Below are 20,158 nucleotides of genomic sequence, written 5' to 3' on the forward strand. Positions count from 1 at the left end.
TGTGTGTTCTGGGAGAGAGAGATCAGAGAGGAGTGTGTGTTCTGGGAGAGAGAGATCAGAGAGGAGTGTGTGTTCTGGGAGAGAGAGATCAGAGATGAGTGTGTGTTCTGGGAGAGAGAGATCTAGAAGAGCAATGCTCCTCTCTCCTATAGCCATGAGACTGGGAAGAGTCTCCTACTAGAGGTCTCTCCTACTAGAGGTCTCTCCTACTAGAGGTTTCTCCTACTAGAGGTCTCTGCTACCAGAGGTATCGCCTACTAGAGGTCTCTCCTACTAGAGGTCTCCTACTAGAGGTCTCTCCTACCAGAGGTCTCTCCTAGTAGAGGTTTCTCCTACTAGAGGTCTCTCCTACCAGAGGTCACTCGTACCAGAGGTCTCTCCTACCAGAGGTCTCTCCTACTAGAGGTCTCTCCTACTAGAGGTCTCTCCTACCAGAGGTCTCTCCTACCAGAGGTCTCTCCTACTATAGGTCTCTGCTACCAGAGGTTTCTCCTACCAGAGGTCTCTCCTACTAGAGGTCTCCTACTAGAGGTCTCTCCTACCAGAGGTCTCTTGTACCAGAGGTCTCTCCTACCAGAGGTCTCTCCTACCAGAGGTCTCTCCTACTAGAGGTCTCTCGTACCAGAGGTCTCTCCTACCAGAGGTCTCTCCTACCAGAGGTCTCTCCTACTAGAGGTCTCTCCTACCAGAGGTCTCTCCTACCAGAGGTCTCTCCTACTAGAGGTATCTCCTACTAGAGGTCTCTCCTACTAGAGGTCTCCTACTCCAGGTATCTCCTACTAGATGTAGCGGGGTTTGCACGTGTTAGGATAGAAATACTTAATTTATCATAAAGTATCGAGGCACCATCCTAATATTGGTTTTAGGACATTAAGGGATCCTATGTTTAATATGTAAAAATCTGTCTCATCTTTAGGAATTAATTTGTTTTAAGTGTAGAGCCAATCGTAACATTAGTGAACACGCACGTCAAAATATATTTACAATGAATTTATTCAAGTAAGGTAAACAAATCGTATGAACAAGTTAGATTATGGGTTTGATATGAACAATGAACAGAATTAAATGGTTTAACTTAACTAAAGACAGAAATTGTACAGTCAATGATTACATCCTTACAAATCATAAACAGAGCTCACGCCAATGCCATGTCGAGGAGGAAAGAGCGTTAGCCATAGTTACGTTTGATCAGGGGTTGATCAATGATGTTGAGGGCGGTTTGCGCCGAAGGTCCATTTGAAGAATCTGAAGTCAAAGCGCGGCTGCGCTGGGTCATGTGACTGAGTCTGCGGGATCTCAGTGAAGTCGCATTTAGAATTGCGTTTTTGGTTCTTCTGTTGAAACGTTCAGATAGTGTCGCAATCACTATAATGTTGAATCTCAGGAGCTGGGCGAGGTCTTTTGGAACGCCAATCCTGATGGCATTCATGCCATGGTTGGTTTCGCTGGAGTCAGAGATTGATTGTCATCTCAGAGTTTTATACAGTTCAGAGTTCGAGGGAGGACCTGTCTGGGGTCAGATGTTGATTGGGGGAAGCTGGGTTCTCAACTCCCCCCTCCTTCCTTCACACCTACCAAAGGTGTGAACTGATCTCTGGCTGTCTCATAAGATTGTTCAAATATTGTTCTGGACATCTTGGTACAGTTACAAAATATAGTTGAATGATATGTTTTATTATGATAACTTTGTGTAGATACCAAGAATGATGTGGTTATCTTTCAGGAAGAAGGAATAGTTACTAGAATCAAGATTTCAGTGAACACAACAATAAAACAAAGTAACAAACATGACACAAATATCCCTATCATAATTCATTCAATTCAATACCACTCTTGTGGTAAAGGTGGGGGTCAGATGGCTGAGCGGTTAGGGAATCGGGTTAACAATCAGAAGGTTGCCGGTTCGATTCCCAGCTGTGCTAAATGACGTTGTGTCCTTGGGCAAGGCACTTCACCCTACTTGCCTCGGGGGGAATGTCCGTGTACTTACTGTAAGTCACTCTGGATAAGAGCGTCTGCTAAATGACGAAATGTAAAGGTGAAGTCTGAAGAACTTTCCTCAAAAGTTCTGATTAAGGTATGTTCTTTGTTCAAATTGCCGCCAAAACGGAGAGTAAATGGTTGCTGGAGACATGTTGTCTCAAGCAGGCCCTTTGAAGCTCGAAAGCTAGCAGGAGGTTCTCACATGCAGATTGGGGAGGTCCCCCTCCCAATTCTATGGTTCCTTTACATCGGCGTTTGGTGGGTAATCAGCATTCTGAGGGTGTCACGAGGGCTGATTAGGTTTGTCTGATGTGATCAAATCAGACTCTTCAGGTGTGGCAAGATGTTGGCTCCGTTTGGTCTGGCTGACCTCACTACATAGAGGTATCTCTTACTAGAGGTCTCTCCTACCAGAGGTCTGCTACCAGAGATTGCTCCTGCCAGAGGTTTCTCCAAGACTGTGTGAGGTCTCTCCAAGACTGTGTGAGGTCTCTCCAAGACTGTGTGAGGTTTCTCCAAGACTGTGTGAGGTTTCTCCAAGACTGTGTGAGGTCTCTCCAAGACTGTGTGAGGTCTCTCCAAGACTGTGTGAGGTCTCTCCAAGACTGTGTGAGTGTGTGAGTTGTCTCCCAGGGCTGCTTTCTCCTCCAGCCAGACTGTTCAGACAGCAGAGATCTGGAGAGAGTCAGATTGTGCAGATGACCATCCTGGAGGTGACAGAGGATTGGAACAGTCAGAACTGGGAGGACAGTCCCTTCATCTCTGCCTAGCAGCTGTCAGATTAGATTTGGCAGTAGATTAGCGGATTGGAGTCTGTGTTCTCCCTGATCGCTGTCGTACGCCCTCTCTGGTTATTTGAAAGTGAGACGCAACTGTGGTGGCTTAGCTCTAGACGTAGCCACGGTGACGTCAATCCAGATGAGAAACTAGATCTTTTAGAACTATGGTGATGTGCGTGTTTGGTTTTATCAGTAAATCCCTCCCTCCCTCCCTCTCTCTCGCTCTCTCTATCTCTATCTCTGTCCCTCCCTCTCTCCCCTCCCTCTCTCTCCTCTCCCACGCAGGTGGCCTGTGTGATTAGTGTTGTTGTTTCATGTGAGGTTGTTGAGACGGCCCCCCTCGTCTGATGTTCACCTCAGCAGCTCTGATGTGTCTCTGCTGGAACAGTCCTGATGACGGCGCCTCACTCTGACCTCCATTAACTTCATCAGAGGAGCCGCCCTCAACGGCGGTTGTGTAAGAGTTTTAATGGCTTCTGTTTACCTCTCTTGTGAATATAAAAATGTGTCTAAATGAGGTTACCTCACGCATGGCCCACCCCCCAGCACTGCTCTGAGTAAACCACCCCGTCAAGTTCAAGTTTATGGTCAAATGGACATTAACAGAGTTATTTGCAATGAAATGTTCCAGGGATACTGTGTGTAGTGTTCCTGTGTTACAGGGTGAAGGTTCCAGGGTTACTGTGTGTAGTGTTCCTGTGTTACAGGGTGAAGGTTCCAGGGTTACTGTGTGTAGTGTTCCTGTGTTACAGGGTGAAGGTTCCAGGGTTACTGTGTGTAGTGTTCCTGTGTTACAGGGTGAAGGTTCCAGGGTTACTGTGTGTAGTGTTCCTGTGTTACAGGGTGAAGGTTCTCTGTACTGTGGAGGTGTTAGCATGCTCCTGGTGCTGGCTGCCATTAGAGCTGCTGTTTGGCACAGCCAAAGCTGTTTGGACACTAATCAAGACCATAATTACTCTACATTAAAGAAGCAGGCCCCTGCTTTATGTGCTGTTGGCAGAGTAGCCAGGCAGAGAGAGCTAGCTGTAGCCAGGCGGAGAGAGCTAGCTGTAGCCAGCCGGAGCTAGCTGTAGCCAGGCGGAGAGAGCTAGCTGTAGCCAGGCGGAGAGAGCTAGCTGTAGCCAGGCGGAGAGAGCTAGCTGTAGCCAGGCAGAGAGAGCTAGCTGTAGCCAGGCGGATAGAGCTAGCTGTAGCCAGGCGGATAGAGCTAGCTGTAGCCAGGCGGATAGAGCTAGCTGTAGCCAGGCGGAGAGAGCTAGCTGTAGCCAGGCGGAGAGAGCTAGCTGTAGCCAGGCGGAGAGAGCTAGCTGTAGCCAGGCGGAGAGAGCTAGCTGTAGCCAGGCGGAGAGAGCTAGCTGTAGCCAGGCGGAGAGAGCTAGCTGTAGCCAGGCGGAGAGAGCTAGCTGTAGCCAGGCGGAGAGCTAGCTGTAGCCAGAAAGTGTGTGGATTGTCCAATAATAATGATAGATACTTATCAGAATGGACTAATTCCATTAGTTTTGTATTGGTGTGGGAAAGCTCCACTGTGGGCTTGTGTTACTGTCTTGTTTGCAGCCTGGCACACAGAGTTGCCAGTCAGGCTGATGTCCTAGTCAAAGCTGGGCAGTGCCGGAGAGCTATCTCTGCCATGCTCTGCTGAATGACTACCAACAGCAGAGCACACGTCATACACAGTCAATAACACAGGCCCAGCCACACACGACAGATAAGCAACTACAGCAATCTATAACAGACTTCTTTTTTTTCTTCTTTTTTGCTAACTAAGAATTTATTCATTAGCATGCACCATTTCATTTCCCTCTGTTGTAGCTCCAAGAGAACAATTAAAGGAGGTACAGACTAATTAGAACAGGAAACAGGGCCGTTAGCATGCCTATCTGTCATAGCCCTGCAGGCAGAGTATAAGGATTCAGAAGCATGTATGTCTTGTTCTAAGTGACCTGTTTACCATGCTCAGGATTGGTAGATTGAAGAAGCTTTTGTGTCCATGGAGACCGTAAAGCAGTGATCTCCTGACATGCTGGAGCTTGACCGACATGGGGAGAGAGGGAGAGAGAGAGGGAGACAGAGACACACAGAGAGAGAGACCAAGAGAGAGGGAGACAGAGAGAGAGAGAGGGAGAGGGAGAGGGAGAGGGAGAGGGAGAGGGAGGGAGAGAGAAAGAGAGAGGGAAACAGAGAGAGAGAGAGAGAGAGAGAGAGAGAGAGAGAGGGAGATATATACATATATATATGTGTGTATGTGTCTAGGTATATATATGGATTTTTTTTTTTTACCGATTATTTGGAACATTAATAATATGGCAACATTAATAATAATAACATGGATACCAGTTGTACGCCTGTGTGGTGTAATTACACGTATGTATATGTTGAACGACCGTGTGTGTCTCTGTATGTGAGTGTATGAAATATAAGTATATATAAGGCTGTTCTTTATATTGATGAATATTTCTGTAATTCCACCGTTGCTTTGGCAATATGAACAATTGTTCTTTTTTATGCCAATAAAGCCCTTTGAACTGAACTTAACTGAGAGAGAGAAAGAGAGAGAGGGGGGGGGAAGGGGGAAGGGGGAAGGGGGAGGGGGAGGAGGTTGGGGAGGGGGAGGAGGTTGGGGAGGGGGGAGGGGGGGGAGGGGGAGAGGGAAGGAGAGAGACAGCCTGGTGGGTTCTTCTAATGAGGTGCTTTGTGAGACTGAGATGGGAAAACAACAGACATTCTCCTGCACCTGAATCAGTTTTCATGCCTAATACCATTGAGAAGCGAAGCAATTATATTTGCACACAGCTTTCATGCGTTTGTTTGAGAAGCCTGCAGGGAAAGACTTTAGATTTATTTGTGTTTAACGTTCTGCCCTTGACAATAGTGCAGTGTGGAGATTTAATTGATTTTCCTCGAGAGCAAGGCTCTGATTCCTGCTGAATAGTGGAAGGCCAGCTGTTCTTTACTCTGCGCTTCTGCTGTTTTCACTAATTGAAATTTGTGGTTTTAGACATAAATATCCTTTCCTTCTCTCCTCTCTGCTCCTCTCCCCTCTCAACCTCTTCTTTACTTCTCTCCTCTATTCCCTGTGATAAGCACACTGAGAAAATATCTCTGATGAAGTGTAATGAAAAGATTTTAATCTAATCTTGTTGAAGGACGTGCACTGTGTATTTTTCTAGAAAGGTTTATAGGTGTGGTAAACAGGCCGGCTCTCATGCCAGATGCGTTAAGGAGGTGTCTCCTGAAGGCCTGAGGGATTTACAGGAGAGTTGGGGAGTGTGATCAGTCTGTCAGACCCTCCATCACCAGAGACAGATAAACACTTCTACCTGGCACAGCAACCTTTCTTAACGTTTCTGTCACATGCCAACGGGCTACTGGGAGTTTCACTGTGCTCTGACTGCTAGTACAGAGTTTTCATCATCCAAACGTAATCAGGAAGTGCATTCAGACGCACCGCTCGGTCAGTAAACTTCTGCTGTGGTCAGAACGTGACCCCAGCATGCTTCATTACAGAGACATGCTCCTCCCCTGGTTGTCAGGGCGACTTGGCATGCTCCTCCCCTGGTTGTCAGGGCGACTTGGTCCCTTTGCCATGGAAATGCCAGTTTGCCTTCCTCAGTGTTGATGTCTTGAGAGAGTTGTCCCTCACACCAGTAACCTAAGTCTCTCTCCTCTCCTTCCCTCTCTCTCCCTTTCTCTCTCCCTCTCTCTTTCTCCCTCTCTCTGTCTCTCGCCTCTCTTTTTCCCTTTCTCTCTGTCTCTCCCTATCTCTCCCTCCCTACCTCTCTCCCTATCTCTCTCTTCCCCAAAAACCCAACACCAAAAGTATTTCCAGGTTCAGACCTCCCCCCCCCCCCCATTTACATCACCTTGGAAACATCTTCTAAATAAACACATCACATGACTAAGTACAACGATCAGCCTGTTTCATAAAGGTGGATCTTCAGATCTCCAGGACCTGGTAAGTGCTGTGTGAGGTGCTGGGGGAGTCTATAGTCAGAGTCTACAGGAGATAGATTGGAGGTAATTGCCCTCTCCAGCTCCCAATTACAGTTTCCTTATCACCGCCTCTCCAGATAGTAATTTCCTTCATAAGGGGTCTCTCAGTGTCGCCTCCATCCAAGCCTGGGTTGAGCGTAAGTGTCTGTAATTATGGTGACATACAGTGTCTCTTCAGCAGATACATGTAGTGTCTAAGGACTCTCATCCTGACTCACATTACAAAGAGTTAGGACGACCACCACCCATGACGGATCACTCAGGGAGCTAGTGTTGATCTATCACAGCGGAGCTGCTAAACTTGCTTTAGGTTTTCAGACCAATCACAGCCTCAATGTGATGTGAGCCTGTCTGTCATACCCCTGCACCTCTCAGTGTGAGAGCCAGTGAAGGAACCCTCTAACTGGGGAGGACAGCCAGGAGAGAGCACTCTGCCTGGGGAGGAGGGCCAGGAGAGAGCACTCTGCCTGGGGAGGAGGGCCAGGAGAGAGCCCTCTGCCTGGGGAGGACAGCCAGGAGAGAGCACTCTGCCTGGGGAGGACAGCCAGGAGAGAGCCCTCTGCCTGGGGAGGACAGCCAGGAGAGAGCCCTCTGCCTGGGGAGGACAGCCAGGAGAGAGCCCTCTGCCTGGGGAGGACAGCCAGGAGAGAGCACTCTGCCTGGGGGAGGACAGCCAGGAGAGAGCACTCTGCCTGGGGAGGACAGCCAGGAGAGAGCCCTGTGCCTGGGGAAGACGGCCAGGAGAGGGCTCTCTGCCTGGGGAGGACGGCCAGGAGAGAGCTGGATCACCATCGCAGAGATGGATGATCACAGCACCCACAGCTGCAGAGGGAGGGGCTGTTCTCTGAGAGGCCTGGATGGATGTCCACACACACACACACCTGACTCTGCTCTGCTTATCTCCTCTCTGGTGTGGGCTGTCTGCCTTCAGGAGCAGCTTACGTTATCTAGAACGTTCCTTCACACACCAGAGAAGCATTAGAAGCCCAGCGGCTGAACTCTCTGTATTTACATTATTAATAATCATCCACACGTATGCACAGACACACAGACACACAGACACAAAGACAAACGCACACACAGAGAGACACACACAGACACAAAGACACGCACACAGAGAGAGACACACACAGACATGAAGATGCACACAGTCATTGATGCTCTTCTCCACCACTCTGTCTGAGTCTAGTTTAACCAGCACGTCTAACATATTCCTCCTCTCACCTCCTCTCCTCTCTCCTTTCTCCTCCTCTCCTCCTCCTCTCTCCTCCTCTCCTCCTCCTCTCACCTCCTCTCATCCTCCTCCTCCTCCTCTCCCCCTCTCCTCTCTCTGCAGAACGGTGAGGCGTCCCTGTTTGAGGTCAACATCCGCTACGTTGGAGGACTCCTGTCTGCCTACTACCTGACTGGAGAGGAGGTGAGATCAATACTGCTGTTTCCATTCCCTCCACCCTCCACCCTCTCCTCCACCCTGCTCCCCGCCCACCCTCCCTCCACCCTCTCCTCCTCCCCGCCCTCCTCCACCCTCCCCCCTCTCCTCCACCCTCCTCCCCGCCCGCCCACCCTCCACCCTCCCCCCTCTCCTCCACCCTCCTCCCCGCCCTCCCTCCACCCTCTCCCCCCTCTCCTCCACCCTTCTCCCTGCCCTCCGCCTCCTCACATCAGCACACGGCCTGGCATGGGGGAGCATTTCTGGAGAATATTATGGGATTTCGGTTCCAGTTTTCCTGCTGGCGCTCTGGACACTGGACACTGTGTGTGTGTGTTTTAAGAGAGTCTTGGGGGATGAGGAGCTGAATCATCATTAATAACAGTGTTGTTAGACCTTCACGTGTGTGTGTGTCCAGGCAGGTGTTTATGACTCAGGTTAAGTGTCCTGGTACTGGTGTGTGTGGGGGGGGGGGGCTTGGGGGGGGGGGGTGTTGCAGTACCTGGGTTTCTGGGTCCAGACTGGAGTGGGAGAGAGGGGGGGGTGGAGATGGAGAGAGAGATTTAGAGGCACAGAGAGTGCAATAGAAGAAGAAAGATGGAGAGAGAGGAGAGAGAGGTTAAAAGAGACATACAGAGAGAGAGAGAGAGAGGGAGGTGGTGTTTCAGGAACAAGGTTTTCCCAACTGTCAGTCCTGAGGGTGTGAATTAAATTAACACCATGCCTGGAATCTGTGGGGATGGGAGGAGTGGAGGGGGAAGGGGAGGAGGGATTAGGGGGAGGCTGAGGAGGAAAGGAGGAAGGGAGGAGGGGAGGAGGGGAGGATTAAGGAGAAAAGGGGGAGGGTGGTTCTATTCTGTAACACTCGGATATTCCTTCTTTAATTTAGGTGACCTACTTCTCTAAATATATCATGTTTGTTCACACACACCATCACTGTGAGGAATCCCCCCATCTGTCTGTTTCTCTCTCCTCCCTCTCTCTCTCTCTCCCGCTACCTTTACCCTCCCTCCCCCTTCTTCCCCCTCCCTCCCTGCGTATCCCCTCCATAGTAAATCTACCACTGCCCCCCACCCACCCTTGCTCTACAGTCGAGGTTTGAACAGGCAATAGAATAAATGTGAAAGTGTGTGTTACATCTGGTGGTGACAGCGTGATTCATCTGGTCCTGGTGTGGTGGGGGGGCTGGGGGGAAGGAGGCTGGGGTGAAGGGGGTGGGGGGCTGGGGGGGGAAGGAGGCTGGGGTGAAGGGGGGTGGGGGGGCTGGGGGGGGAAAGGGGGTGGGGGCGAGTTGGGGGGCTGAGTGCTTCTCCTGACCTTCACAACCTCCACAGCTGCTTAGAAATGGCCAGGCTGGTGGAAAATGAAAATTGAGTTTGAGACTAAAATGAGAGATAGTGGGTGTTATTATGCATCACTATGGCCTTCTGGGAAATGTAGTTTGCTGAAATTGCTGGCAGCCAGTGGCTGGGTGAAGATGCGTGCACCAGGGGGCAGGGAGCTGCAGCCCTGAGCTGTCGTCTCCCGGCTAGAGCCCTGGGTACAGATGGGAGAGAGGGAGAGACAGAGAAGGAGGGTAAAGTAAAGAGGGGCTGGAGGATGGAGAGAGAGAGAGGGGCTGGAGGATGGAGATAGAGAGAGAAAAAGGGATTTGGAGAGAGAGAGAGAGGGGGGGGGCTGCGGGGTGGAGAGAGAGAGAGAGGGGGGGGCTGGGGGGTGGAGAGAGAGAGAGAGGGGGGGGCTGCGGGGTGGAGAGAGAGAGAGAGGGGGGGGCTGGGGGGTGGAGAGAGAGAGAGGGGGGGGGCTGGGGGTTGGAGAGTGACAGAGAGGGGGGGGGCTGCGGGGTGGAGAGAGAGAGAGGGGGGGGCTGGGGGGTGGAGAGAGAGAGCTGTGGGGGGGCTGGGGGTGGTGAGAGAGAAGAGGGGGGGGGCTGTGGGGTGGAGAGAGAGAGAGAGGGGGGGGCTGGGGGGTGGAGAGAGAGAGGGGGGGCTGTGGGGTGGAGAGAGAGAGAGAGAGGGGGGGAGGCTGGGGGGTGGAGAGAGAGAGAGAGGGGGTGGGGGGCTGGGGGGTGGAGAGAGAGAGAGGGGGGGGGAGGCTGGGGGGTCGAAGAGAGAGGGGGGGCTGGGGCGGTGGAGAGAGAAAGAGAGGGGGGGGCTGGGGTTTCGAGAGAGAAAGAGAGAGAGAGAGAGGGGGGGAGGCTGGGGGTGGAGAGAGAGAGAGGGGGGGGGCTGGGAGGTGGAGAGAGAGAGGGGGGGGGGTGGGGAGAGAGAGAGAGAGGGGGGGGGAGGCTGGGGGAGTGAGAGAGAGGCTGAGGAGCGATAGAGAGAGAGAGAGAGAGAGAGCTGTGGGGAGGAGGAAATCTCTTCTCTCTTCTTCTGTGTAATCAGGAACCCTGCGATCCATATAGACACATCTCTGTTCCTGCCTCCTGCCCTGTCTGTAGACCAGTCACATCCCACACTGGGCCTGGAGGCATGCTGCGTTGTGGTGTGTGTTTGTTCATTTGTCTTTTTATTGCAGAAGAGCTTACATTTACATTTAGTCATTTAGCAGACGCTCTTATCCAGAGCGACTTACAGTAAGTACAGGGACATTCCCCCCGAGGCAAGTAGGGTGAAGTGCCTTGCCCAAGGACACAACGTCATTTGGCACGGCCGGGAATCGAACCCTTCAGATTACGAGCCCGATTCCCTAACCGCTTGGCCATTTGACTCCCTTAGCTTAAAAGTGTATTTAAGAAAAAAGCTGTTCCCTGCAGATGGAACCCTGCTTGGTTATGTCTGTAGGCTTATGTCTCTGCCTCTAATCTACTGTAAACACAGCTATGCTCTACTGTAAACACAGCTATGCTCTACTGTACTCAACACGACCATGCTCTACTCTAAACACGACCATGCTCTACTACAGCCTGACCGATATATCGGCGGGCCGATATTATCGGCCGATATTGGCCATTTATTTATTTTTATTTATTTATTTTTATCGTGTTTTTGTTCAAAGGAGTTTAAGTTTCATATCTTAAGTTTGTATTTTTATAAATTTATCAGAAACTGCATTAACATATTATTTTAGTGAGGAAATAATAACAGGAGTCAGATGGCTGAGCAGTTAAGGAATCAGGCTATTAATCAGAAGGTTGCTGATTAGATTCCCGGCCATGTCAAATGACGTTGTGTCCTTGGGAAGGCACTTAACCCTACTTGCCTCGGGGAATGTCCCTGTACGTAGTCGCTCTGGATAAAAACTTCTACTAAAAGTGACTATATGTAAACTACAAATAACTACTGTTAGGGAAATCAGTTTGTTTTGTTACGCGTTTCTGGATTTTAAAAATATTTTTTTAGATTTCGGCCGATATCGGAATATCGTATTTTTAAATCACCAAATATTTGTAGCGGTATTGGCCTTAAAAATAATTTATCGGTCGGGCTCTATGCTCTACTGTAAACACGACCATGCTCTACTGTAAACACAGCAATGCTCTACTGTAAACACGACCATGCTCTACTGTACTCAACACGACCATGCTCTACTGTAAACACAACCATGCTCTACTGTACTCAACACGACCATGCTCTACTGTAAACACAACCATGCTCTACTGTACTCAACACGACCATGCTCTACTGTAAACACAACCATTCTCTACTGTACTCAACACGACCATGCTCTACTGTAAACACAACCATGCTCTACTGTAAACTGGACCATGCTCTACTGTAAACACAACCATGCTCTACTGTAAACACGACCATGCTCTACTGTACTCAACACGACCATGCTCTACTGTAAACACAACCATGCTCTACTGTAAACACGACCATGCTCTACTGTACTCAACACGACCATGCTCTACTGTAAACACAACCATGCTCTACTGTACTCAACACGACCATGCTCTACTGTAAACACAACCATTCTCTACTGTACTCAACACGACCATGCTCTACTGTAAACACAACCATGCTCTACTGTAAACACGACCATGCTCTACTGTACTCAACACGACCATGCTCTACTGTAAACACAACCATGCTCTACTGTACTCAACACGACCATGCTCTACTGTAAACACAACCATTCTCTACTGTACTCAACACGACCATGCTCTACTGTAAACACAACCATGCTCTACTGTACTCAACACGACCATGCTCTACTGTAAACACGACCATGCTCTACTGTAAACATGACCATGCCCTGCTCCGCCCTTTCGTCTTCCCTAACGGAGGAGAGGAAGGTTTTACTGCCCCCCCCCCCACACGCACCCCTGCCTTAGCGCTCACATTAACGTGACAGTTGTCAGGTTTATGGGACAGTATATAAACTGCAGAAGGGTGGCAGGGTCGAGGGGGGAAGTGGAGATATGCATCGATCTGTCCAGGATCAATCTGCTGCTGCACAGTGTCTTCTCACTGGGGACGAGAGGAGAGGAGGAGGTATGGAGAGAGGAGCAAGAAGCAAATTGTCTGAAATATGTGAAAACAGCTTTATCTCGCGTCTGTTTTTCGTTTTTTGGAATATATAGCCTAATTATATAGGCGCCTATATTTTGTCATTAATATTGCCACGGAGATGCAGGCAGCATTAATATTGCCGAGGCGATACAGGCAGCAGTATGAATAATGGTGCTGGAGATGCTGGTGTGACTGGATCTCATTTGGGCAGTCGTGTGTGTGTGTGTGTGTGCGTGTGTGTGTGTGTGTGTGTGTGTATGCGCAGTGTATGTGTGTGTGATGTGTGTGGTGTCTGTGTGAGTGTTGTGTGTGTGTGTGTGTGTATGTGTGTGCGGTGTATGTGTGTGTCTGTGTCACCTGGCCCAGTAGCACACCAGCCACGCTAACACATTCATCTAGGAGGTAATTGAGTGTGTGTTTTCATAAAGCTGCAGCTCCATTAATGAAGCTGTGAAGCAGGGAAGCTCGGAGGCTCAGCAGCAGGAATCACAGGATAAACAGTGATCTCCAGGGTGTGATGTATCACAGGATAAACAGTGATCTCCTGGTTGTGATGTATCACAGGATAAACAGTGATCTCCAGGGTGTGATGTATCACAGGATAAACAGTGATCTCCAGGGTGTGATGTATCACAGGATAAAAAGTGATCTCCTGGTTGTGATGTATCACAGGATAAACAGTGATCTCCAGGGTGTGATGTATCACAGGATAAACAGTGATCTCCTGGTTGTGATGTATCACAGGATAAACAGTGATCTCCAGGGTGTGATGGATCACAGGATAAACAGTGATCTCCTGGTTGTGATGTATCACAGGATAAACAGTGATCTCCTGGTTGTGATGTATCACAGGATAAACAGTGATCTCCTGGTTGTGATGTATCACAGGATAAACAGTGATCTCCAGGGTGTGATGTATCACAGGATAAACAGGTGATCTCCTGGTTGTGATGTATCACAGGATAAACAGTGATCTCCTGGTTGTGATGTATCACAGGATAAACAGTGATCTCCTGGTTGTGATGTATCACAGGATAAACAGTGATCTCCAGGGTGTGATGTATCACAGGATAAACAGTGATCTCCTGGTTGTGATGTATCACAGGATAAACAGTGATCTCCTGGTTGTGATGTATCACAGGATAAACAGGTGATCTCCAGGGTGTGATGTATCACAGGATAAACAGTGATCTCCTGGTTGTGATGTATCACAGGATAAACAGTGATCTCCAGGGTGTGATGTATCACAGGATAAACAGTGATCTCCAGGGTGTGATGTATCACAGGATAAACAGTGATCTCCTGGTTGTGATGTATCACAGGATAAACAGTGTTTTCGGTTTTTAGGTTCCAGAAAAGCTGATTTGAATTAGTTAAATTAACGAGTACGTCCACGCTGAGTTAAGCGCGGGCATGAGAACTATTAAAAGCCAACATCAATGGAACTCCGATACTAGGATCCACCATGGCACCCGGCGGCAAAATACTTCACCACACATCAGATAGAAGTGTTAATGCCTGTTTATGGTGAATCTGAGCACATATTCCGCAAAAAAGCAACGCGGCTGTAGCAGCGTAGGAGATGCATACATTTAAATGCAGTAGCCAGTCCATACATTGAACATTTAACCACACTGTCCGTTAATATTACAGGTGAAATAAGGGTGGACTTAATAAAATAGCATGTTAAATGTTATAGGCCTATTACTGTAAATATAAAGACATACTACGAAAAGGTAAGGCATATACAAGCCTAAGCTTGTATATAGGCTTAGGCCTATAAGCTTGTGGTTGTAGCCTACGTCACCTTGGTTTAAAACATATCTGACATGATACAGAGTAAATATCAGTTGGTGCTTATTTCAACTTGTAGTAGCAGTAACCCCAAACAGAATGCTTTACATCACAGGATGATGATGATGATTAAGATGATGAAGAGACATTGACTGCTTCAGCAGAGATGGATGCAGAGATGCCTAAGTATGGTAGCTGCTGGTAGTTCTCTCCACATGTAGCCTGCTTTTATTTACAGGCTTGTGTGGAATTTTCAGTTACACTGAAATGATGAGAATAATGAATAGAAAACTATTTGCACATTGTGATCCTGTTGAACAGAGCATGGAAGCTCAACATAGTGAGATGTTCAGTTAATGGCAGGTGAATTCTGCATGAGGAACTGTTGAATTTAATGTAATCTCGTGTATTCCCAGTTACCAGTGAAGGAGTTGTACAAACTGAATCTCATAAAGCAAGTGCCAAACACTGACCAAGAGATGGTGTACTTAGGGCAGAAGAATAAAGGCTAATCTTGAAATGTATTTGCTGGAACACCAGTTACAGGAGGGTGCATGGTCACAGGTGAATAATGTAAATTGGAGGAACAATAGCATGAATTCTCATTCACACAGAAAACATCACATCACAGAAAACCACATACTTTTCTCTACAGTGTGTTTTAGCGGCGCTGTCTGTGCATGGTGGGTGTCCCTACAGGCTACACTTCAGGAGTTGTGAGGCAGCAATGCTGTGATTGGCCAAACTCATCCAACAACACACTCAAAACTTTTATGTTTTCTCAAATTTGGTGTCGTGTTTAGGGACAGTGATATCGTTAGTGACAGCAGACCAGAGAGAGATGTTTGATTTATATTTGTAGGCAATGAAGAAGACCGAATGAAATTTCAATGATTTGTCTTTATTTCACAGCCATGAAAATGGCTGTGTGACGGGAAACGGTAACGTTAACTTAGGTATTCATCAGGGAATTAAAGCACATCGAATCGCCGTCTTATGATCCTCTCCCAACGTATAACTAAGTGAATTACATTTTGTTTGAGATCGGTCGGCTGAACCAGGAAAGGACACCCCATGTCTGCCAACGCTATCAGGCTCAGAAAGTGGGAGGGGATAGGTAGAAATGCAGAGTTTGTTATTGAAACCTGCTAGCGAGCAGGTTAGGTTCACAGAGTCAGTCACCATGGACACTGACCAAAAGTTTGCGTTACCTCTCTTTCTGGAAAGAGAGGTAACACAGCTACTCTGTGTTACTCTGTGTTACTCTGTTTTACTCTGTATTACTCTGTGTTACTCTGTGTTACTGTGTTACTCTGTATTACTCTGTGTTACTCTGTGTTACTCTGTGTTACTCTGTATTACTCTGTATTACTCTGTGTTACTCTGTGTTACTCTGTAACCAGCTGCCTCATACATGAGGGTTTTTATCAGGACCCGACACCAGACTGGTTGCTCCAGTCCTGCTTAGTGGCCACAAATATGGTACAAATTAATGGAACAGCAATGTGTGTACAACACAGACACAAGGATACACACACACACACAGACCCACACAGAGACCCACACACAGAATCACATACACACACAGACACGCAGACACCAACACGCACCTCAACAAAACACACAAGTCTAAGAAAAAGGAGAAATCAATCGTTTGAGTCCCATATAGTACATCTTCCTTAGTGGAGCTACACAGAATATCTCTCTCTCTCTTCTTCTCTCCCTCACCCTCTCTCTCTCTCTCTCTGTCTCTCTCTCTCTCTTCTTCTCTCCCTCTCCCTCTCTCTCTCTGTCTCTCTCTCTCTCTCTCTGTCTCCCTCTCTCAGCATATCTCTCTCTCTTCTTCTCTCCCTCTCTGTCTCTCTGTCTCTCTGTCTCTCTCTCTGTCTCCCTCACCCTCTCTCTCTCTCTCTCTCTCTCTTTTTGCTGCTTCAGTTGTTGTGGTGTTGATTCACATTGTTACTGAATTATTGTGCAGAGTGATCAAATGGATTTTAAATAAAATCCACATAAACCCGCATTTCACAGTTTTTGGGCCCTGGCAGAAAATGACTGCTAATGTAATTCCACTAATTCTTATTATCAGCACAAGGGAATGTATGAACTAGTTCTAGCCAGGTGAAATCACTCTTTCATTCTGATTCGATTTTAAGAGCAGATTTATTGCTGTTAAAGAGGGGACTATTTACATATATTGAAAGATGTTGCCAATTTTTTTTTTTTAAACCTATGAAATGTGCATTATTGTTTTCCAGTATTTCATAGAAACATATCCCTCAAATACTGAACCAGCAGACTTTGCAAAACAAAAAAAGTGCGTCACTGCCAAAACTTATGGCCACGACTGTAGGTCTGAGCTGTCCAGTCAGACTGTAGGTCTGAACCCTCCAGTCAGACTGTAGGTCTGAACCCTCCAGTTAGACTGTAGGTCTGAGCTCTCCAGTCAGACTGTAGGTCTGAACCCTCCAGTCAGACTATAGGTCTGAGCTCTCCAGTTAGACTGTAGGTCTGAGCTTTCCAGTCAGACTGTAGGTCTGAACTCTCCTGTCAGACTGTAGGTCTGAGCCCTCCAGTCAGACTGTAGGTCTGAGCTCTCCAGTCAGACTGTAGGTCTGAACTCTCCTGTCAGACTGTAGGTCTGAGCTCTTCAGTCAGACTGTAGGTCTGAGCTCTCCAGTCAGGCTGTAGGTCTGAGCTCTCCAGTCAGACTGTATGTCTGAACTCTCCTGTCAGACTGTAGGTCTGAGCTTTCCAGTCAGACTGTAGGTCTGAACTCTCCTGTCAGACTGTAGGTCTGAGCTCTCCTGTCAGACTGTAGGTCTGAGCTCTCCAGTCAGACTGTAGGTCTGAGATTTCCAGTCAGACTGTATGTCTGAACCCTCCAGTCAGACTGTAGGTCTGAGCTCTTCAGTCAGACTGTAGGTCTGAGCTCTCCAGTCAGGCTGTAGGTCTGAGCTCTCCAGTCAGACTGTATGTCTGAACCCTCCAGTCAGGCTGTAGGTCTGAGCTCTTCAGTCAGACTGTAGGTCTGAACCCTCCAGTCAGGCTGTAGGTCTGAGCTCTTCAGTCAGACTGTAGGTCTGAGCTCTCCAGTCAGACTGTATGTCTGAACTCTCCAGTCAGACTGTATGTCTGAGCTCTTCAGTCAGACTGTATGTCTGAACTCTCCAGTCAGACTGTAGGTCTGAGCTCTCCAGTCAGACTGTATGTCTGAACTCTCCAGTCAGGCTGTAGGTCTGAGCCCTCCAGTCAGGCTGTAGGTCTGAGCTCTCCAGTCAGGCTGTAGGTCTGAGCTCTCCAGTCAGGCTGTAGGTCTGAGCTCTCCAGTCAGACTGTATGTCTGAGCTCTTCAGTCAGGCTGTAGGTCTGAGCTCTCCAGTCAGACTGTAGGTCTGAGCTCTCCAGTCAAAAACTGGATCCTGGATAAGGGACTCTTTTAGCAGCCGTACTACCTGTGGTTGCGGGAATAGTCATTGTAGTAGTGCACATTTTCATAATTATTACAGAAAATGCATAATTCTCAGTTCCAATTAGCAAAATGGTCTGTTTTATTCCCACATGTGCCTCTCCTAGAGATGAGCGAATGTGTTCATGAAAGGTTGGAAATCAGCGTGAATGTGACTTTGTGGTCGTTATTTTTCCTTTTTCTCTCTCTCCCTCCCTCCTTCCTTCCCTCTCTATCCCACACACACACACTCGCAGCCATGTGAGGAATGGGATATATAGCCCCATGTCCCACCCTCTGTCTTCTTGGAGCGTATGGTGTCTAGGAGTAACCATGGTAACATGGCAGGGTGGGAGAGGAAGAGGAGGAAGGAGAGGAGAGAGGGGAGGAGGAGGGAGAGAGGAGGAAGAGAGGAGAAAGGAGAGGAGAGAGGGGAGGAGGAGGGAGAGAGGAGCAAGAGAGGAGGAAGGAGAGGAGAGAGGGGAGGAGGAGGGGAGGAGGAGGGAGAGAGAGGGGAGGAGGAGGGAGAGAGGAGGAAGAGAGGAGGAGGGAGAGGAGAGAGGAGGAAAGAGAGGGGAGGAGGAGGGAGAGGAGAGGAAGAGAGGAGGAGGGGAGGAGGAGGGAGAGAGGAGAAAGAGAGGAGGAGGGGAGGAGGAGGGAGAGAGGAGGAAGGAGAGGAGAGAGGGGAGGAGGAGGGAGAGGAGAGAGGGGAGGAGGAGGGAGAGAGGAGGAAGAGAGGAGGAGGGAAAGAGGAGGAGGGAGAGGAGAGAGGGGAAGAGGAGGAAGAGAGGAGGAGGGAAAGAGGAGGAGGGAGAGGAGAGAGGGGAAGAGGAGGGAGAGAGGAGGAGGGAAAGAGGAGGAGGGAGAGGAGAGAGGGGAAGAGGAGGAAGAGAGGAGAGAGGGGAGGAGGGAGAGAGGGGAGGAGAGAGGAGGAGGGAGAGGAGAGAGGGGAAGAGGAGGGAGAGAGGAGGAAGAGAGGAGGAGGGAGAGGAGGAGGAGGGAGAGGAGAGAGGGGAAGAGGAGGGAGAGAGGAGGAAGAGAGGAGGAGGGGAGGAGGAGGGAGAGAGGAGGAGGGAGAGATCCAGCGGGTTCCAGCATGTCTGTTTCTCCACGACAAGATGATGTCCTCACATCACCTTGCTGTCTCTCTCTACTTATCTCTCTCTCTCCTTCTTTCTCTAAATCATTCTCTTTCTCTCTCTCTCTCTACTTACAGGGATATACACATTGTAATTTTGCAACCTGACCCCCCCTACTTCTCTCTCTCTCCTTCTTTCTCTACTTCTCTCTCTCTTTACTTTTCTCTGTCTCTCCTCTCAGTAGCTTTTTTCCCTCGTCTTTATAAATGTCTCTCCCCACCTCTGCTTCTTTCTATCTACCTGTCTGTCTTTACTTCCCTTTATTTACATCTCTCCCTGTCTCTCACTAACTCCACCTCTCTGTCTTCCTCTCTCTATCGCAATGCACACATATACACTCCCATTCATCCCCACTCCCACACACACACACACACACACACACACCTGTAAGCATCCTTACAGTGTCCATCACAGACCCCTCCTCTCTCATCCTCCCCCCTCCTCCTCCTCCCCCCCCCTTATACCCTTCTCCTCCCTCCCCATCCCTCTCATCCTCCTCCTCCTTCCTCCCCCCCCCCTCCTCCTCCCCATCCCTCATCTCCTCTCCTCCCCCTTCCTACTCACCGCCCCTCCCTCATCCACCTTCCAGTCCTTCTTGGTAAATTGATGGAGACAGTGTGTGTGTTTGAGTGCCCGCCTGGCACAGGAGACAGATGGAGCTACTATGACTCGCTAGCAGCCAGTGTCGTAACCATGGCAACAGCATCCGTGCGGCAACAGGAAGCCCGGCTAGCGTTGGCCAATGGGAGGAGGGAAAGCGTTTCCATCGCTCCGCACTTCAGAACAAAACCATCGTGCTTGGACCTGCACTCATAAACACCTTCATACAGAACACCATATCTGTAGTCTGAGGAGGAGGGGGGGGGGGGGTGAGGAGAGGGGAAGGAGAGGAGAAGGTGATAGGAGAGAAGGTGATAGGAGAGAAGGAGCGGAGAAGGAGAGGGGAAGGAGAGGAGAAGGTGATAGGAGAGAAGGTGAGAGAAGGAGAAGACAAGGTAGAAAAGGGGTGAGGAAGGAAAAGGGGGAGAAGGAGGATGTGAGAAACAGACATTGTCCTGTGAGCCACAGGATGGAGGTATGGGGGGTATATCTGGTCTCTCTCTGGTCTCTCTCTTGTCTCTCTCAGGTCTCTCTAGTCTTTC

The 20,158-nt window shown here is 49.0% G+C and overlaps 1 protein-coding gene across 1 annotated transcript in view; it reads left to right on the forward strand.

The window, feature by feature from the left end:
* LOC136944828 (mannosyl-oligosaccharide 1,2-alpha-mannosidase IA) overlaps window positions 1-20,158 on the forward strand; it is a 122,833-nt gene that overhangs the window by 85,774 nt on the left and 16,901 nt on the right. The window contains exon 4 of the mRNA XM_067238739.1: window positions 8,089-8,169. Coding sequence (XP_067094840.1) covers window positions 8,089-8,169 — 81 coding nt within the window. The remainder of the gene's footprint in view (window positions 1-8,088; window positions 8,170-20,158) is intronic.

The sequence above is a fragment of the Osmerus mordax genome, chromosome 6 (genome assembly GCF_038355195.1).
Source record: "Osmerus mordax isolate fOsmMor3 chromosome 6, fOsmMor3.pri, whole genome shotgun sequence".
Lineage (NCBI taxonomy): Eukaryota > Metazoa > Chordata > Actinopteri > Osmeriformes > Osmeridae > Osmerus > Osmerus mordax.